Source organism: Rattus norvegicus, chromosome 6 (assembly GCF_021556685.1).
Source record: "Rattus norvegicus strain SHRSP/BbbUtx chromosome 6, alternate assembly SHRSP_T2T, whole genome shotgun sequence".
NCBI classification, from domain to species: Eukaryota; Metazoa; Chordata; class Mammalia; order Rodentia; family Muridae; genus Rattus; species Rattus norvegicus.
The window spans coordinates 144,922,784-144,944,183 of record NC_141539.1 but is presented as its reverse complement, the minus strand read 5'-3'; the positions used below and the strand labels follow the sequence as shown (position 1 = coordinate 144,944,183).

General features: G+C 42.9%; 1 protein-coding gene across 1 annotated transcript in view; it reads left to right on the top strand.

Annotated features, from left to right (window-relative positions):
- The window catches only part of Dnah11 (dynein, axonemal, heavy chain 11), a 316,147-nt gene that overhangs the window by 5,726 nt on the left and 289,021 nt on the right, over positions 1–21,400 (top strand). Inside the window, exons 3-8 of the mRNA XM_087554982.1 lie at positions 898–1,094; positions 2,489–2,678; positions 3,895–3,994; positions 6,255–6,466; positions 14,780–15,013; positions 16,936–17,103. Of these exons, the coding sequence (XP_087411108.1) occupies positions 898–1,094; positions 2,489–2,678; positions 3,895–3,994; positions 6,255–6,466; positions 14,780–15,013; positions 16,936–17,103 (1,101 nt within the window). The remainder of the gene's footprint in view (positions 1–897; positions 1,095–2,488; positions 2,679–3,894; positions 3,995–6,254; positions 6,467–14,779; positions 15,014–16,935; positions 17,104–21,400) is intronic.

Genomic DNA, 21,400 nt, shown 5'->3' with positions numbered 1-21,400 from the left:
CCAAAGTGGGCTTCTAGCTGTGGCAGTTATGCAGAAGGGCACAGCTTCCAGGGCCTACCCCACCCACTAAGGTCATGGACTACAGACCGTAAATAAACATACTGAAACTTGACACCTAGGGGGACATGCAGGAAATGGTGATAATAATAGCATTTGGAGGGATTCCTGTCTCACTTCCACTTCTCTACCACATCCAACTGTACATGAGTTGGGGAGATCCAAACTCAGGCCTTCATGCTTGCACAGCAAGAGCTTTATTCCACGGAGCCATACCCCTAGCCTGACAGTAAATATTTAAGTGTTTTCACACAGCTGTTTTAGCTGTTGTTCCTCAGGTTGTAGAAAACAAATTCTACAAAGGTCCCTGTGGTTAAGTGAATCCCTTTCTACTACACAAACTTTGATTCACTGGGAAGCCTCAGAGTCAGGGAGCACTTGCTCTCTACTAGCTGCCGTGCCACGTGACTCACAAATATTGTTTCTGATTCAGAAACATTGTTTCTGTCAGTACACCTGCTAACATGCTCAACTCGAAAGCATGAGTTTATATTGAGTAAAGAGACTTTACTCGATATAAATCCACTTGTTCCTTGCAGTATCTGAGTTATTGAATTACACTGCAAATTGAAATATACAGCACATGCTTGGTGAATGGGTAAATGAAAAAGCAAGCAGCAACTCCTTTCCATTTTACAAAAGCCTATTATTGTTCAGAGACTCTGTAAATTCACAGCTGATTTAATCCATTCCTTGTAGTTTTGGAGTCATTAAGATTATTTCTGAAATGGGGTGGTTTTATGGACAAGAAAAATTTGCATGACTGTAAATAAACATACAAGTTTAAAGGTCCTTACTATCTGCTAATTAACTGCCTTAAAAATGTTGTTCTTTGTCCAGATATTAGTCCCAATTCTGTCTAATAAGAACAATCATGAGTCCTGGTCATGTTTTATTTCACAAGATGTGGAACATCACACAGAAATCATGAAAAACAAGATGCATATTTTTAGGGGCAAAATGTCAAGAAGAACTCATCTGCCAATTCCTACGATTGCAGAAAATATTGATCTGGATCAGCATTACTCAGTGACTCGGTAAGCAACAGTATCCTCTAGATAGTATGCTAGTGGATGGCTAACATTCCCACAGAGTATCAGGCCTCTCAAACTATTATTAGCAAAACAGTTACTTTAAAACATGCAATTTTAAAGTGTACTTTATTTCCTTTAAAGTATATATATTTTTGCAACAGGGTCTTAGCAGCCCAAATGGGCCTCAAACTTACTATGTAGCCAAGGATGACTTTTGACTCACTATTTTCCTGCATCCACATCTACATGTTTGGATTATAGGCATGGACTGCCACAGCTGGGTTTTATGGTGTTGGTTATCAAATCCAGGGCTTTGTGCATTCTGGGCCAGCACTCTACCTCCTGTGTACATCCTCAGCCTACAAGTATACTTTCTAAAGAAAACTAGCTATCACCACATAATGTCAGCAATGTTCTGTTAGGAGAAAAATAGTCTTTAAGATTATGGTAATTCTGTGTTAATTTTATTAATAGTTTTCTATTTTAAATTACGTATATTTGTATAGTTGTGTTTAGGTATAGTACCTGAAGTTACATGGGGTTATGGATCATATGACATGGGGGCTGGGAACCGAACTCAGATCTTCTGGAAGAGCAGCAAACATTCTTAACTACTGAACAATCTCTTCCAGGTTTCATTTATCAGTTTTTTAATATAGTAATTTTATTCTATTTTTATTATACCCACTTCTAATCTTCCCACTAACTTTCCTTTCTCTTCCCTGCTCCCTCCCAACCTTGGGTCCTAGATTCTTTTTAAAGTAACCCACTCAATCCAGTTTATGCTACCAATATATACTCACGGGTATGGGGCCATCCACGGGAACCTGGTTAACCTCCCAGGAGCCACACCTTGAAAATCTGACTCAGTCTTCCTAGAAGCCATCTACTGTCATACTACTTCAGTTAGGGGAAAGAGCTCGTGAGCTCCTCTCCACTCCATCTACATTGTTGACTGATTTGACCTCGTGCAGGGCTTATACAGGCAACCACAGTGGCTGTGAGCTCACAAGTATACTGCACCTACCAAATCCACAAGACACAGCTTTGTTCTGCCCCTCCCCAGCCTCTGGCTCTTATGGTCTTCCTGTCTTCTCTCCTGTAGCGGTCCCTGAACCCTAGGAGAGGGATGATAAGGAAGCCTCATTTGCCACTGAGCACTCCATTGACAAACTATTCTCTGTACTATATCATTTTTCTTAAAGCTAAGAATGTACTAAATGCAGAATGCAGTGATGCCTAAATCAAGCCAGGAGCATGAAAAATAATGGATTTTGAAGGATTTTTATTGAGAAAACTAGTTTATAGATGCATAAAAGACTGTTAGTACCCATATCCTGTCTTCATTTGGGTAAAGTCACCGTGGGATTCTTTTATTAATCATATAATATTTATAGGCCACAATCAGATGAGAGGAGAATACTCCATGCCATTGAATCTGTAGTCATTAAATGGTCACATCAGATCCAAGAAATCATAGAAAAAGATTCAGCACAGCCTCTATTGAGTGGCCTCCACCCAACCCCTGAGACAGAGCTGGACTTCTGGACCATGAGGCATGATAACCTGAAATGCATATACCATCAAGTGAGTAGAAGGCACTGGGATTGTTTTAAACCAAGTGAGTGGCGTTGTTTTGTATGACTAAGGCATCTACACTTTTCTTACTCTGCAATGCTGTCTACAGGAAATGCATTTTTAAGTTAAGGACGACAGAGATGGATTGCCTTTATAGGATATTTTGGTAGCATCTGAGATCATTAGAAATACTATTTAACAGTTGAAAGGGCGGTTCCGTGTGGGAAGGCTGGAGATGGCAAGGTTTAATTACTGCCTCAGTTTGCATTTCTATTGTAATGAAACCATCACCAAAAACAACTTGGGGGAACAAAGGGGTTTATTTTATCTTAAGAGTTTGTACTCCATCATTCAGGGATGTCATGGCAGAAACACAAGGCACAGAGCTGGAGGCAGGAGCTAAAGGCAGAGGCTGTGGAGGGATGCTGCTTACTGGATTGCTTTCCCATGGCTTGCACTAGTCTCCCTTTTCATAGTACCTGGTACTACCAGCACTGCCTACAGTGAGCTAGACCTGCACATCAATCACTAATTAAGAAAAGGCATTGCAGACTTGCCAATAGGCAACTTTTATGTGTAGGCATTTTTCTCCCTTGAGAGTCCCCCCTCCTTAAATGACTTTAAATCATGTCAAATTGACTTACAGTTAGACAGCACAAGGTCAGTTTGATTTGGGGAGGAAAAGGATGTTGCTTGGCTATGGAAGGTTCTACCTTTGGTTTCTTTGGGTGCTTCCTGCCCACTGACTTAGTACAATATTCTAAAATCTGTGGTATTTATTCACATGTCTCTTGACTGGAGATTTTCTGAAACAGATCACTACTAATTTATATGTATAATATGCAAATCCACCCTTTGGAAAAACAAAATGAAAAATAAAATGCAGACTTTTGAAAACATGCATTTATACCGTTTTTCCTCTTAGAACCAATATGCCCTTGAGTCTCAAACACTGCTCATAGCACCCACAAGGTGGCTCAGCACTTGGTGCCCAGCATGCGATCCTTAGTTTGACCCCAGTTGCCCACATTGTAAAAGGAGAGCAGTGATGCAGCTAGTTGACCTCTGACCTCCACACATGCCTGCATGTGCGTATCCAAAATAAAAAAAAAAATGTAACAAAAAACACTGCACACCGTGTGAGTGGAACACAATTTTTCGTTAGAGAGTAGATTTATTTAGCAATCTAGCTTGTATGTTTATTGAAGTATTTCCCCCACTTTAGCTTCAGGCTCCTATTGTCCTCAAGATGGTTAAGATACTGAGAACAAGGCAAAGCAGCTACCTTCCTGCTCTGAAGGGCATCTTCACCACGGTAGAAAATGGTAAGACCCCCAGACCTTTGTCCCTGGGCATCAGTGTGGCTCTTGCTCTTACTCCCGCCCACTTGCCTACTCAGCCTTGCGGTATGCCTGCCACTCAGGGTGTACACACGGAGCAAGTGCACTTGGGTCTTCTAAACAGTAACTTTGTCTCCTCCATCTCCCTGCTTCCCAGTGATCATGATCACAAACCCTTTTCAGTTCATGTGATGTCTACCCAGCCAATAAACCCAGGTTAGCTGGAAGGTGTACAAGGGAGGGGAAGGCCTTCCATTCTTAGCAGGGACCCAGGAATGCCTTTTGTAGATGTTTCCAGACAGCAACTGGGCTGTGAGTAGTCTTGGGATATACAACTCAGAATCCACCATGGGCTCATTTTTCTGATTCCTTGGTTGACAAGTGCTCAGTCACCGTGATGTTTCGGTGAAGATTAGACCTATGCAACAGAGAAACTGTGAGCGGTATCCAGCAAAAATTCTCTCCTCATGCTCATCCTCTGTGTTCGCCCTTAGTCCCTTTGAAAGACGATGGAGCACCCTGCTTTTGTCCGTGTGTAAGCAAATGCATTTGGTATCTATGGTACTGAAGGATACATCTTACAGTTCAAGCTAAACAAACACTTTTTTTTTTTTCATTTTGCTTGTTTCCAGCACTAGAACGCTTTTATTCTCCCGAGTGCCATTTAGAAGTAATTAAAATTTACTTTGAAATGTCTATTTTTACATTTGCCTCCAAGAATTGTATCTGAAGAGATGGGGAGGGGTGGTTAAAAGCGGCTTGTTTGTTAGATGTGAATTCTAGTTCTATCTCAGCTCATGAACCATTTGTGAGTTGCTAGGATTCTGCTTTTCCAGTGGTCAACTGCCCTCTCCACACCTCCCTTGTGGACTTGCTGTGAGACATAGGGCAATGTTTCTTCTCATGACTTAGGCTACATGAGTCTTTGTTCTGACAGGTCATTCAGGTATCAGCCCATTGGCAGCACCCTTCACTGCTGCCCACTGTACCCATCTGAACTGTGATAAACAGAAGTGCCTCTCAGACGTCACCAAATATCTCCTGGAGGCAAACTCTCTCCTCTGAGAGCCACTGGATGGAGGTTTTGTATATACCTACATGAAGGGTTGAGCATGTTGCATTTTGGTCCTCAGTAAATAAAAGCAAATGACATCTTTCTTCTGTTAATATAAGACAAACGCTTCATGGGAACAGAGCTGTAGGAATGAGTACCAGGGGTCTGCACACAACCTGGAGATTCAGAGAAAAACACCTTTCAGTGGCTCATGGAAGCCTCATGTCAAAGATGTACTCTAGACTGAAATCAGCAGAGATGCTTAGTGCATGTGAAGGATGCTTAACTGTAGTGCAATTATTTAATTTCTAAATCGACACCAATAAGCATACAGCAAGCTCAATACACTCATACCCATCTTGGAAGAGGGAACAGCTGAGAACCCTCTTTCCCCTCGAGGCTTTATTACTGGGTGGGAGGCCGAGCTGGTTACTTGTCAAGTCCAGCCATGGGTGTGAGGAAGAAAGGTCAGTAGGATTTTCTTACTTGTCTTTGGCACGAGTCCTTGGGATATCATCAAAAAGCAAAGCTTAGCTTTGTTCTTCACCTTAACATGCAACCCACAGCCCGCTTTGGGTTGGAGACAGTTTCAGTATCAAAGTGAGAATCTCTTCAACTCTTAACCCACTTAACATGGTCGTTGTTCAAATAAAAGTTCTCATAAAATTAGTCTTCGTACAGTGTGGGTTCAGTGACATACAGATCAGCCACGGAGTTGTGTTGTCACGCGTCCTGCCTGCTTCCAAATTGCTTTCATTGGAATGCCTAGTAACTTTAACCAGATCTTAGAGACTAACATAGTAGCAGTTTCCCTATTGTCTCACCGGTTACTCATGAGAACCTGGGATGAGGCGGCTGTGTTGTGCCTTTGTGCGGGTCCTGAGCATTCAGGAGGAGCTTGGCATCCCAGCTGCAAGGTGATGACTTCGCAGATGCTCTACTCCCACAAGGTTTCCGTGGGGTTAAACAGCTCTCTTTAGACTTGGAGGTTTCCTTCCCCCTGGGTCTTTAGCTACAATTACTTATGGTCTGTGAGTAACTAGTCCAGTGCTCTCCAGGGAGGCTGAGTTACAAATGGGCAGTCTGTAGCCCTCCAGACGGCTCGTGCACACGTAGCTTGTAGGATAAATCACAGAATGGGAAAGTATAGCTGTCTTGTAAAAAGATCCTAACGGCTCTTTCCTTTTGCAGCTCTTCTTGAAGCCCGGGATGTGGAACTTCACCTAAGACCTCTGAGGAAGCACATTCAAGGTCTCCAGGAGGCAGATTTCCCACAGACCGGAATACTGATTGCACCGTTGATTCACACCATCTGTCTCATCTGGAGCCATTCCAAGTTCTATAACAGCCCTGCTCGGGTTATAGTTTTACTGCAAGAGTTTTGTAACCTCTTCATTGACCAGGTATGAGGCACTGACAATTAAGTGTAATAAGAATCATTGGCATGAAGTAGTGGGCTTCATTAACCCAACAAGAATGAAAAGACCTAACGGTGAACAACCTAATGTCAGCGAGAACACCATTTTCCTTTCGCTTTCAGACAGGACTTGCATGAGCAATGGCAGGTGACCTTACATTGCATTAGCACTCAGCAGTGCTCAAAACAAAGTGGAAGAACAAACTGGTTCTGGGTTTTGTTTATTTAAGCAAATGGAATCAAAAGGCCAAGAGGTTAAACAAATTCAATGTAGCTTCCAGGAACAGACGCTTAGCCATGCTTTGTATTTTGTACTTCCCTTGGTTTCTATAGGAGCGTGGGCTGCTGGGAGACCTTTGGAGAGGAAAGTAAGAAAATTACTCAAAAATCAAGTGTCCTTGAAAAACAGTAATGGGAGTATATGGAAATAATTCTGATTCACTGTTTTGAAACTTTCTTATGTTTCTGTACCCCTTGCTTAGCTTGGGAACTGTCTTTCGAAAACAGGATTGAAGTACCTTCCTCCCCCTCCCCAACCCTGCACCTTCTCCTCCTCCTCTGTGGACTTTCATCCTTGTATCCACAAAGGATATTGTTGCCTGTACACTGGACAGCTCTCTACCTGGCCCTTCCTGCCCTTGGGGGTTGGAGGGGTGAGTTGGAGCAGAGTTGACACAGACTCAGGTAGCAGGTGAGAAACACTGTAGCAAGCTCCTCATCTGAGCACTGCTGCAAGCGCCTTTAAAAATCCTCTACCCATGCCCCCATTGGTCCCAAGAGAGCATCTATTCTAAACACCAGTTCCTGATTGGCTGGCATTGTTTTCATTAGCAATCCTTTTTTCGCAGGCAGTCTTCAATTAGGTCCTCCTGCAGGAATGCTGGTGTCACAGACAGTCCTCAATTAGGTTTCCTGTAGGAGATGCTTTTGCAGCTGCACAACCCCCCAGAGTTTACACAGAGGTGGCCCTGCCATTCCTGCTACAGGATATGATGAGAGAACACCACCCAAGGAGAGCTGAGAGATGCTTGGACACCATGTGGTTCAGTGTGGTCTTTCTTAGTTGTCTGGGGATGCCACATCTAAACAATTCAGAGTAACAGATTGTGCTCTGCAGTCAGGGGGAGGTCAGGGTCAAGTTCTGGAGAAGAAGCTCTTTGTTCTGTTTTCAGCCTGTTTTTCCTCCTTGTAATCCACACAGTCCTGTTGGGTTAGAAGCCTGGCATCTGGAAAAGAACAAGGCAGAAAAAACAGCAATAGCCCATGCTGGCCTTGAACTCAATGTGTAGTCGAGGATGGTCTTAAACTCCTGATCTCCCTGCTTCACTCTTCTGAGAGTTGATGTTATACCCACTCTTTCAACATCATTTAACCTTAGTTAAATATATGCAAAAAAGCCTCAAGTCCATGTAGAATCTTCAAGGTGCCAGACTCTACAGATGTGTGAACTTTAGAGCTTCTAGACCAGAGTTTCTCAACCTTCCTAATACAGTCACCTTTTAATACAACTCCTCATGTTGTAGTGACCCCCAACAACCATAAGATTATTTCATTGCTACTTCATAACTAGTTATTACTGTTATGAATTGTGATGTGTAAATATCTCATATACAGGATATATGCTATGCAGCCCACAGGTTGAGAACCTCTGTTCTAGCACGTGTGCTTGGCTTGTTAAATTTTCCCTCCTATGTGCTTCTGGTGCGGCAGTGTGTGGGAAGGCTTTGCATACATACCATCTAGGATCTGACCTACCCACTTACAGGAAGTTAAACACTTGTCGAGCCTCAATGCCCCCAGTTAGTGGTATCATGAGGGGCAGAAGAGAGAATGTGGTGCCTGGTGTTTAACAGAAGCTCAACACCAGGCACATCTTTGATCTCTCAACAGTTTACTGACTGCTAGGCTGGCTGTGGTTATTGATTGGGGGGGGGGGGGGGTAAACAGCAGCGAGCCAGTTCCTTGGTTCCATCTCTCCTGGTTTCTGTCCTTCGAGGGTCAACTCTGCCTCGCCCTGTGGGTATGCAGGTACTTGCTGCCAGCATCTTGCATCTCCAAGTGAGACCGAAACTGTTTGTTTTCTCATTTAGCTAGTACTTCTCCCTGACCTCTTTTAAAGGACGTTTTCAGTTTGAAAATGGACGGAAACCATTTCACCACAAAGCCCTGTTGTCTGTGGCTCATGAGATAGCCCTAGTTACCTTTAAGCCTGCCAAGCTATTATCTTAGTTCCCAGTCTGTGTTAAAAGCCAGAGCTGCCAAGCTCCCAAGGAAATACTGTGACTTCTCTTGTTCCTAGTTCTGGCTTCTGCCCAAAGGTTCTCTTGACCTGATTTTCATGATTCTCAAAGTAGCAGACCACTAAGTTTGAAGTAAGCCTGCCCTAACATGTTAGGAATCAAGATCCCCAATGAGCCAACTCTGGGACTGGATACTCCAAAGATGTAATTACTCCCTCCTTTCCTCATTGTTTATCATTTGATGTGTTTAACGAAACCATACACACACTATTTTGTCAATCTCTCTTTTAAGCGTGTATGTGTTGTCCATGTTTGCATGTCCATGTCCATGGGCACACGTATGTGAGTGTACATGCACTTGTGTGATACCTGGAGTCTTCCTGAGACATTCACTATCTTATCCTTTGAGACAGGATGCCTCACAGAACTTGGTGGTCACTGATTGCTAGGCTGGATAGTCAGGAACTCTGGGGACCCATCTCCCTGCCCACCCTGTGCTATGGCTACACACTTGCAACCTCTGTGGGTGCCAGGGATCAAACTTAGGTCTTCACGCTCCTGTGACCAGCATTTTCCTGAGTAAGCACCACCCCGGGCCCAGAAACTTTCTAACCAACTAACTAACTAATTTCCTAACTCTAAATTTCTTAACTAATTAACTAACTAACTTACTGACTTACTGACTTACTTCCCAACTGACTCAATTTCTAACTTTCTAGCTGACTTTCTTTTCTTACTTTAAAAAAAGTTATTTTTGCATTGGTGTTTTGCTTGTGTGTATGTCTGTATGTGTGCCTGATCCCCCAAAACTGGAGTTACAGATGGCTGTGATCTGCCCTGTGAGTGCTGGGTTTGAACCTTGGTCCTCTGGAAGACCAGCCAGTACTCTGAGTCATGTCTTCATCAGTCCCTCCTTCCTTCCTTCCTTAAATAATATATTGTATATTATACACATATACACATGGGGGAGAGAGGGAGAGAGGGAGAGCGGGAGAGCGGGAGAGCGGGAGAGCGGGAGAGCGGGAGAGCGGGAGAGAGGGAGAGAGGGAGAGACTGAGACCTGCTATATACAAGTTGGTATAGAACACTCAGGGTATCCCAGGATAGACTTGAGCTTATGATCTTCCTGTTTCTGCTTCTTGAGTGCTAGGATCATAGGGTATACAATATACCACGCCGTGAATTTTATAAAAGCAAAATAACAAACAACAGGCAAACGCACAGGGACTGTGTACCCCTGGCAAGCCTGGAACTCCTAGGGATCCATCCACCTCTGTCTTCTGAGTGGTGGAATTAAAGGCAGCACTATTATGCCCAGACACAATACTTTTTTAAAAAATTCCATTCCATTTATTTATCTGTACATGTCTGTATGTGTCTCTCTGTGTGTGGGTGGCTTTGCCACCATGTTCATACCGGAGGCAGAGAAAATAAGTTGCAGGAGCAGATTCTTTTCTCCCACAATGAGGGTGTCGGGGATTGAACTCGGGTCATCAGGTTTAACAGCAGATGCCTTTTAACCTGCTAAGCCATCTTGCCTCCCCTGCATAATACCTTTTAATTTAAAAAAAAAATCAGCACTGATACTTAAGTTGTATAGATTTTACTTGCACCCACCAGCCTACACCGAAAAGTCAAAGATGTTTTCACACTGTCTTTGCCATCCCCAGTGGCACAGCTGGTTGCTGGAAGCTCAGGTACCCCGTAGGTGGGGGGAGCTTTCAATTGCTTGCCATTCCTGTCTGCTGCACTCATTGGTTGGTTCTACTTTAATAGCAAGTGTGTTTGGTTTTACTTGCCTTATAGTGACCATTAATGTCATTCTTTAAGACAGTGCCATGAGAAACATCACCAGCTTGCTGGCATGATAATGCACATACATGCGTGCGCGTGCGCGCACACGTGCACGCACACACACACACACACACACACACACACACACACTTTGGTAACGGGCTCTTCTCTCATTTCCATGTTAACCTGACACTACTATGTTGTCATTGTGAATTAGCACTAATTTGGTCTCACTACCCTTATCTAGTCCGTGGTGTGTTCTCTCGTAGATATTGCCATCCACAGATTCTTAGGAAGGCTAAGTTTGTCTTGGTCAAAGGGTATGTTGACAGTTAGCCAAAAGTATGAGTCTATAAAAGTTATAAGAGGAACAGGGAGAGAACAGCTGGGAGATAGAAGCAAGATGGCAAGTTGATAAATTGGCCAATCAGCAATTGATTGGCTTATGGATAATATATTTACCATCAGGTTTATATAATAATAATAATAATAATAATAATAATAATAATACCCAAACAGTATGGGTACTAACATTGCAGGGCCTACCATAGCTACCAAACTAATCCCAATATAAAAGTGATCTAGTATTTGGGTGTGATCTATGCATGTCATGCCACACCATGTGCTTTAAATGATCTCCAAATTGCTCGCAGTGCCCCATAATGCAGTGTAAATGAAATATAAATAGCTGTTCTAATGCCTTGCTCAGAAAATGGTGACAATAAAAAGCCTCTGGGTGCTCAAGTGGGCTCTTAAAAAAAGCATTTGATTCATGGTTTTGAACAAGGAACCCGTTGATGTGCAAGGCTGTTTTACCTTAAAGGGTTCTGAGGTTGGCTAGGTGCTCATGAGGGCCTCCCAAGCACCACTTCTCATTTTGCAAAGAAGGGAATCAATTCCATGAGACAGCTTAGCTGATGACACAAAAGTAATTAGCAGATTCTAGCTTGACCATGAGCATGCGTGCTGACTCCCGCCATGCTCTGTCCCTGACATTCTCTGCTGTTCTCTGTGGAGTGTTAGCAGCTTTCATGAGGCCATCAGTTAGCTGTCTAGCTGAGTGGGACGAAAGAGTGTGGCACGAAGCAACAAGAACTAGAACTTGGGGGGCTGGAGAGGTGGCTCAGCGGTTAAGAGCACTGGCTGCTCTTCCAGAGGTCCTGAGTTCAAGTCCCAGCAACCACATGGTGGCTCACAACCATCTGTAATAGGATCTGATGCCCTCTTCTGGTGTGCTTGACTGAAGAAAGCAACAGTGTACTCACATAAAATAAGTAAGTAAATAAATAAACAAGTAAAAACTAGAACTTGTGGGGTTACAATCAGTGACGTTTATAGATAATGCACCAATGGTTTTCTTGCAGAATTTGCAAATGACAGAGTCTAGTTGCGTGTAGAGTGGTTGCATTAGTGGGAGATGGGGGGGGGGGGGAGTCAAGCATCTACATGAGAGAACCAAAAAGACCTCCTGAGTATTGTGGGTATGGCTTTCATTTCAGTCCCCACTGAGGTGTGGGGCAACTTTCTAAGCAGCTATAAACCAGCGCGCGCGCGCGCACACACACACACACACACACACACACACACACACACACACACACACACACTTTTTTCTTTTATTAAGACACATATGGCCACGGCTCACTCTCCCAATCCAATTTCCCCAAGACCCCTTTTTGCCTATCCCACATGGACCCCACACCATCACATCACACATATGTGAGATTCACTGAGTACCATTAGTGCTGTCTGCATGTGTAGAGGACCGTTCACTGTAGTATGAGCAACCAACCAATAGCTCCACCCTCAAATAAAGCTGACATTTTCTTCCTGGAGGCCATCCCCTGACTGTAGCTTCTTAACTAGGAGTGGGGCCCTGTGAGCCTCCCCATCCATGCTGGAATATTGACCAAATTGCTTGTGTGAAACTGTTGTATAATATCTGCAGCTGTTGAGAGTTCACGAGCGTATACACTGTTCTTCAGCCGTCCACAACCTCTGGCTTTTAGAATCTGTCCCCTCCCATGATGCTCCATGAGCCTTGTGGGGGAGGACATGTCTGTGTGTATACGTCCCACTTGAGGATGAGCGCACACACACACCACAGTCACCTCTTCTCCGTTATAGCCATTTGATGCTATTTCACTTCAACAGAATCGTAGTGATTTCTCCTTCAGGGTTTGTGGCCCCTCTGGCCACCAGTTCTTGGTCAAGTTTACAGTACCATGTAAACTTGTGTGTTCCCTCCTGCCGAGCAGGGCTTAAGTCTGATTAGACAGCTGATGGTTACTCCAGAGACGTTTGTGTCACTGTTGCACAGTGGGCGTGTCTCACTGTGTAAGTCCTTAATGTGGTTCACAGCATCCACAGCTGGGTGTGACTTTTGGGACCTTTCTCTCCCAGCAGCCTGCCCTCTGCCTCTCCCTCTCCAGTTCATTGTTTGATTTTCCAAAGTCCTGGGATCAAAGTATGTGGTGTCTTCAGTAGTAGGGTTCTTACCACCAAGCTCTGGTGGGTAATCAAGTCCAAGGGCAATTGCTTTATTGTTTTGAGGGGTTTTTGGTTTTGTTGTTTGTTTGTTTAGATCCCTTCCAGGGAGCCATCCCATACTCAGGATTGGCCTTTTTGTCTTGTAGCCTATGGTTTCTGAGGATAATATCATTTTTCTCTATAGGATAGTTACAATTACACTCTATTTTTTTAATGACATATTTTAGAAAGCTTATAAAAGTAGTCATTTTCCATATGGCTTTAAGAAAATCCTTAATGTTGTTTATGTCTCTTCTTACCTACCTCTGTTTTACACCCCTCCTCCTCTCCTACTTAACCCTCCACTCCCCCATTACTCCTTTTGTACCTCTGTGTTCTATCTATCCCCTTTATGCTCTTTCTGTCCCCCCCCCCACCTCAGTGGCTCATTCTACCTTCCTAGAATCTTTTCTTAAATCCTTTCACTCTTGCACAGTGTGATTATTGAAAGGGAGGTATGTTTCTTGTAGACAACAAAAGGTGGATCCTGTTCCTTAATCAATTCCGTTAGCTTGTCTTTTGGTTGGCAAGTTGGCACCATGGATACTTGGAGTTATGATGGAGAAGCGTGTATTGACCGATGACATTTTTGCCTTTGTGCTTAGTCCTGCTTTGTACGTTACTTATGATGATATCATTGTATACCAGCTATCATGATGTCATTGTACACCATTTATCATGATGTCATTTGTGCACCAGTTATCATGATGTCATTGTACACCAGCTAGCATGATGTCATTGTACACCAGCTAGCATGATGTCATTGTACACCAGTTATCATGATGTTATTGTACACCAGCTAGCATGATGTCATTGTACACCAGTTATCATGATGTCATTGTATACCAGCTATCATTATGTCATTTGTGCACCAGTTATCATGATGTCATTGTACACCAGCTAGCATGATGTCATTGTACACCAGTTATCATGATGTCATTGATTTCCTCTCAGTTCTGTGGCTATACTTACTCTTTCTTTAGTGTCCAGTTTTCCTTCTGGTATTTTCTGTAGGGCTAGTTTGGCCTACAGAATTGGTTTGGACACAATTTCTTTTGACCCATTTGTATCATGGAAAATTTGTGTTATCTCAGACTTCAGACTTTTTCCTATTCTCTTTGTCTTCATTCAAGGGTTGGTCTATTTCCTCTTTAAGCCCTGCAGACACACATGTCTTATCTATTGCTTTTGCTCCTCTCTCTCATCTCTATTTATAAAACAAGTTCATGTGGCCGAGCTCAGCTCAATCACGTATCCTGTGGTGTTACTTATGCATCCCAGCCAAAATCCATGAACAGGAAAGAGTGTCCAGAGACAGACCACACATAACCAGGTCCTTGTGCCTTCACAAATGACCAACCTCTGAAACCCGTGTTCTGATGGATAGCCTTGCTGACTTGTGTATTTCTTTGTGTGAATATCTGATTGTCTAGAATGTTGGTGGTAGGAATATCTGTGCAAATCCCTTATTGCCATTCCTATGAGACTCAGCGAAAATGTAATTTTCATAAGGATATATAAATATGGAAACAATAGCTTCTCCTGCACTTTAGTCTCCCCTGAAAGGATGCCATCAAAGCCTGGGTGTTTACATTTTTAGAGTTTGTGCTGTCTTTCCTCAATACTATTTTTGGCTCGGTTCTAGAAATTGTAATTTAAAATGTTTAACTCAAACAGATGATCACGATTTTAAAAATGTGTTTTAAAACCGTGGCTCCTTCTTAATTAAATCCTAGGCAAGAGCATACCTGTCACCTGAAGACCTTTTGAAAGGAGAAATTGAAGATGCACTGGAAAAGGTGCAGGTGGCCATTGGTGTCTTAAGGATGTTCCAGAATTCTTTTTTCAAGTATCGAAGGGGATTAACAAGCTACTTCACAGGAGACACAGAGCAGAGACCCTGGGATTTCCAGTCTCACCTGGTCTTTAGCAGATTTAACAAATTTCTTGACCGGCTGGTAAAAATAGAGGTATTCATTTTTTACCTTTATCTAATCATATGTGGGTGGGGTCACGAGTCTCGTGAGATGGAGTAGCTTTTCTATGAGAGAGGAAGGAGGCTTAATCTTCTCTTTTCTTTCCTCCTCCTCCCTTTTCCTCCATTTGTTTGTTTGTTTATTTACTTGTGGTCGGAGATCACACCAGTCTTACACATTCCTGGGATCCCTCTGCACTGACACACACCCCTGGCCTTTTGTTTTGTTTTATTTTGTTTGAGGCAGGGCCCCACTATGAACTCTCTATTCCTCTGTCTCTACCTCCAAAGTGCACGAATGACAGAGTGTACCACCACACCCCACTTATTTTTCAAGGTATATTTGTTTTTTTTAAACTGTTACTACATGAGAGTAAGTAAATCTCTTTGCCTGTTAGTGACTAGACATAATTTCCCAAGTGCCTGTAGAAAATTGTGAAAGGGGAAACTTTAAAGGATTCGCTCTTCCTGTAAAAAGGCTGAAAAAGAAACTTATAAAGCTCAAAAGAAAATTTCATAACTAAAACTAAAACCCACTTGGTAATTTAAAGTATCACACTGTCATTTTCTGTTAAAAATTCTTTATTTTTGAGGTGGGGGAGGGGCGCTCCCTATATGCCCATTTGGCCTTAAACTTGCTGTATAATTCAAGCTGCGTCTGAGTCATGATGCTTCTTCTGTTCTACCCTCTCATGCCAGCCAATTACACTACCATATAAATAGCAATATGTATACCATTTACAGGTATATAATAAAATGCTATAAAACTAGTGAATTCATTAAAGTAAAAAGATGCGAAAAGTTTATCCTGTGTAAGTTTTTTGAAATTATTTATATTAACTCCTTCACAAAAGTAAAAGGCTGTGAAAAGTTTACTCTGTGTAAGTATTTTGAAGATATTTTCTGTTACGGGTGTTTCGTCTGTGTTTATAGCTGTACATCACATGCATGCAGTTCCCATGATAGCCAGAAGAGGGCACCAGATCCCTTGGAATTGGAGTTAGCCTCCATTGTCAAGCACCATTGCGGGAGCTGGGAATCTAACTCAGGTCCTCTACAAGAGCAGCCAGAACTCTTAACCAATGAACTCTCTCTCCAGTCCTGTATATACGTGCTTTTTAAAAAATCTAAAATGTGGGCTAGAGAGATGGCTCAGTGGTTAAGAGCACTGATTGGCTCCTCCAGAGACCCTGAGTTCAAATCCCAGCAAATATGTGGTGCTTCACAACCATCTATAATGAGATCTGATGCCCTCTTCTGGTGTGTCTGAAGACAGCTACAGTGTACTTATATAGAATAAAATAAGTAAATAAGTCTTTTTTTAAAAATCTAAAATGTAAAAATCGAATGCACAAACTTTTATGAGTCTACCAGCCAAAACTTCCTTAAAATGTTTGAACTGATGCTGCTGCCTTCTTTTGCTTGTAGAGGTTTCTACAGAGTTTACATTTTATTGTTTATGTAATACTTCCACATAAGCCATTGATTTATGTGGAAATTCTTATTGCTGGTCAGCCGGAGAACTGCTAAAGTCTGTCAAACACTTTGGGTGACTTCTCTGTAGACAGTCTCCTGGGTCGCCCTCTAGTCATGGAGCTGGACCGCTGCAGAGTGTAGGTGACTGAGCATAGGTTATTCCCCAGGGAGCTATCCGCTTTACCGTTAGGAGGGCACTCAGAGGGTCCATGTGTACATAGTACTGTCGGAGCTGTCTCCACTGTGAGGTAGCTTTTGGAGTTTGAAAATGGAGTGTGGTTTTTAAAATTAACATTTGCCCTGTTCAGTGAAATTTAGCTTTCTGTGATGTAAGTGCCCATTGATTCTGGATGTTTGAAAATGTTTTGATTGGAATCTTTAAAATCTCCTTTTCTTGCTGAAGATGATGGAAAGGTCGCTACTGTTTTGTGTCTTTTAAAGGATATGTTTGTCACCATACTGGAATTTGAGAAACTGGAAAGACTGGAATTTGGTGGCAGCAAGGGGGCAGTCCTAAATGCACAAATCCACTCAATGAAGGAGGAATTCATCGAGTGCTGCAATGTCTTCCGACAGAGCATTTACGATCCATCTGACTGTGACAGCATGGTAGTATCGTGCATTTTATTTTTTTTACCTCGTAGAATCCTATCCTTTCAAAGCTAAAGGGAGGTAGGTCACGGGGATGGTGTGAGCTATCCAGGCTAACTCTTATAGGACTCAAAGCTGTTAGGGACTCTCTTCAGTTCTAGCTCCTTGTTGACAACCAGGGACCAGATTTGACCTTTCAGTTCAGAGTTCTTAGACAACCACTAGGTCAGTTTCTTGTGGGTATCAAAATGGGATTTCCTGCATTTACACATACTGATCTGCTCGTCCAAAGCCCATGTAAGCAACTTGCTTTACCTTAAACTGGTCTGCGTTATTTTCGGTCTGTTGAAACAATTCGATTCCCCACCCTCACTGTGCCATCCGCCGGCATGCATATTCTCTCTTAATTTTTAATTCTGTAACTATTAATAATTTCATAGTTTGAACTCCAGGGGATTGGAGAGGTTCAGATTTAAACTGCCTTCAGTCTCTGTCATTGAGCGTACTGGTGGGCAGTGAGTTTCCTGTAAGCCTTTCTCCAGCTCTAGGATAAAAAAAAACTTTTTATGAGGTCTGCCAAATCCCAGAAACCTGAGTTTAAAAAGAGAAGAAAAGTTTAGTTTACTTTTTAAAAAAATCTGGAATGCACGTATTGTTCAAATCGATCTTTGAAACGTAGGAGCACGATAGGTCAACTTCGTGAGGGTGTAGTTAGCGAATCTTCTGAATTCTAGTAACTTGTAGGGTGTGCGGTGAGTGTGAGGAAGACACGGCCGTGGTCAGTGGCTCTCTAGAACGTTCTGCATAATTTATGAAAAGTAGGAGGAGCATGGTAACGAGTATCCAGACTCATCCATAGAGCCGTGTGATAGCAGCACTGGGAAGGCATTCAGTGTGTAGGGCTGTCCTGGCAGCCAGCAGCTCAGCCTATGTCACAACCTCGTAGAGCCTCCAGAACAGCAGCCGGTGTTCTTAACCACTGAGATGTCTCCCCAGCTCCGCTTTTCCTTCTGAAAGGTGTATCTTGATCAGCTTTATCCTCTCAGCATCTACCGTATTGCATCTACCGTATATTTTTCTTAAAGGATTCTTTAGGAGGCTGAAGAGTTGTTCTAACTGGTAAAGGGCACTGGTTTCTCTTCCAGAGAACCCAGGTTGATTCCCACCACCCACTTAGCAACTCACTGCCCATCTGTAGTTCTATCTCCATGTGGTCTGACTCTGTTGTCTGGCCTCCATGGGTACCACATGCATATGGTACAAAGGCGTTCAGGCATGTCTTTTTCATCATATGGTGGCTCAGTTTAAATTCCTTTAATGTGTTTGTATACTTTAGAATGTGTATGGTGTAGGAAGCTTCTACGGCAGTAGGATTCCATTTGGATTTTCAAAAGGCCTTCAGGGTGACTCCTGCATGACTTCTTTAGCCATGGAGGAATACTACTTATTGTCTCGCTCCTCAGGGATTGCTCAGCCTGCTCTCTTATAGAACCTAGGATCACCAGCCCAGGTGTGGTGCCACTGCAGCGGGCTGAGACCTCCTACATCAACCATCAATCCAGAAAATGCCCCACAGGCTTGTCAGTCTGGTGAGGGATTTTCTCAGTGGAGGATCTCTCTTCCAAAGTTGTTCTAGATGCATCAAGTTGAGATGAAACCAACCAGTGCACTAAGCAATTCTTCTGCCATTACTACTCTGTCATGTCCTCTAATATATGCAGGTTTTAGCTGACACAATCTGTGTCATCCTGACACGCATCCCTCTTCATCCTTCTGTTCCTGTTTTTGCACAAAGAAGAGCCCTAAACACACAGCATAACTACCTTGCTCCTAACTGTATATTGGTGTTCTTTGTGTGTTGTTATAATCATGTCTCTGCTTTTTTCCCCCACCATTGCACACTATTCAACAAACTGTGGGATTTATTGACTAGCTTGTGCTATTTTAAACTATTAGAGTAGTAGGTACAGCTTTTCAACAATTTAGCTTGAAATTTCTGCTTGTGGAGAGGTTTGGGTGTGCTTTTCAGTCATCCTAATGTTAAAAGCAACTGAGATCCTAGTCATTACATGCACATGTGCGTGCATGCACACACACATATACACACACACAGACACACACACATACACACAGACAGACACACACACAGACACACACATACACAAATGCACACACACATACACACAGACACAAATGCACACACACATACACACAGACACACATACACAAATGCACACACACATACACACAGACACACAGACACAAATGCACACACACATACACAAATGCACACACACATACACACATACACACAGACAGAAATGCACACACACATACAGACACACAGACACACACACATACACACTCACATATACACACAGACACACACATACACACACTCACATATACACACACACACACACACACACACACACACACCACACACACACACACACGAAATCAGACCAGCTAAGAACCTCAGAACCCAAGAAACAATATGGAAGCAAATTCCTTTGGTTTTCCTATTTTGTAAAATAATCCAGAATTGGAAACAAACATATCAGCAACCTGAAATGCCAGTCACACATGCCATGGACCTCTATAAAAACCTGACTGCATTTTATCCAAGGGACCAAGAGGGCTCCCCAGCAAGGCAGAGAACTTAGAAGCGTCTACACACTGCCAAATACCAAAGAAGCAGTTGCGCCACACTATGGCTGTGCTAGGAAGGCTGGGTAGGAACGTTAAACGTCTACCCACTCGGAAACCTAGAGTTCCAACCCTCACCCCTGCTGGGTGGTGTCAGAGATGGCTAAGAAGGAGCCACGGTCTTCCTGTCTGCTAACAGGAGAGAAGCTCCTCTCCGTGGTGGTGGTGGAGGTCACATGAAAATCTGAATTTTTTGCCTCACGTGGTAGGTCCTCATGTTACAGGGGTAGTATCAGAGGACGCCTTGTCGAGACTGAAGACTTTACGATGGCTGAGTGGCAATGAAGCCATCAGCATGTGACGTCCAGCAGGCTCACACAGGGAGTTGGACTTCATAGTGTGGCTGTGTATTAGGAAGGTATCAGTGGAGAATCCAGACATGTGTCTGTCTGACAGAAATGGAGGTCCAGAATCTCAACAGTTGGCAATATCCGATATTAGTCGGTGAGCACATACTTACTGTGAGCTGGGAAGAAAGTGGGTATCACTGAGCTGATGGGGATATTAGAACTCTCTAACAATAACTGCCTTATTTTTGAGTCTGAGTTGCTGGGCTATTCCGTCAAACTGCACTGTGGTGTCAAGGTTCTGAGCCCTAGTGAGTCTGATCTCAGGTTCCCGAGGGCTAGGCTTACACGAGTGTATCACTGTGCCCGTCTTTCAAATTAAATTAAAAAATCCAAAGCGAGGAAGAAATGACTTCTTACCTATAGGGAAAATATAATACGATGGGTAGATTTCTTATCAGAAACCACCAGCGGCAGAATTTAATGGGAGAAATAGGTTCTGAGAAAACTGTAAATCTAGAATTCTCCACCCCCAGGGACAGAGGGGAGGCAAGAGATTATCAGATGAATTGAAAACTGAAAGAACACATTTGTAGGCTGATCTTAAGAAAATGATTGAAGGAGAAATTTTGACATAGAAAGGTAGTGGTAAAGGAAGGGGCCTTGCATACCACAGAGTATATATAATAGGTGTGTATGTAGTGAGTTTTATAACAGGAATTCTTCCTCCTCAGCCTTCTTACTTATGTTTAAGAGTGGAAGCAAAACGTGATATTGTGTGTGTGTGTGTGTGTATGCGTGCATGCACACTAGAGATTGAACCGGGATCTCATGGATGCTAGGCAATTGTTTCACCACTGAGCTATACTGAACTCAAAACTAAATATATGTTTCTTAAATGTATGTACAGAAAATACTTAAGAGAGTTATACTATAGATGGAAGAGTTAGGATTTAAAACACTGCCCAGTCTGATGTTATGACCATTTCTCTGGGGTTTCCTTCTGGAAATTGTATGTTTTTCATGGATATAACTAAGGCTTTAATCTACTTCGTATTAAGTGCAGGAAGGGTCCAAGCTGACTCTTTTGCAAATGCTGAATCTTCCTAGCAACATTTTTGGAGGAGACTCCAAATGCTGAATGTTCTGCACCCTTATCCACAATAACTTGATTGATTGTATGAGTGTGTATGCGTGGGCTTTCTAGGCTATTTCCTTGGTTTATATGTCAGCATTACACTATTATCAATATTGTAGACTTGCAAGTTTTGTTAACTAGAAAGTATGAGCCTACTTTGGAAAGATTTCATCAGGTGTTT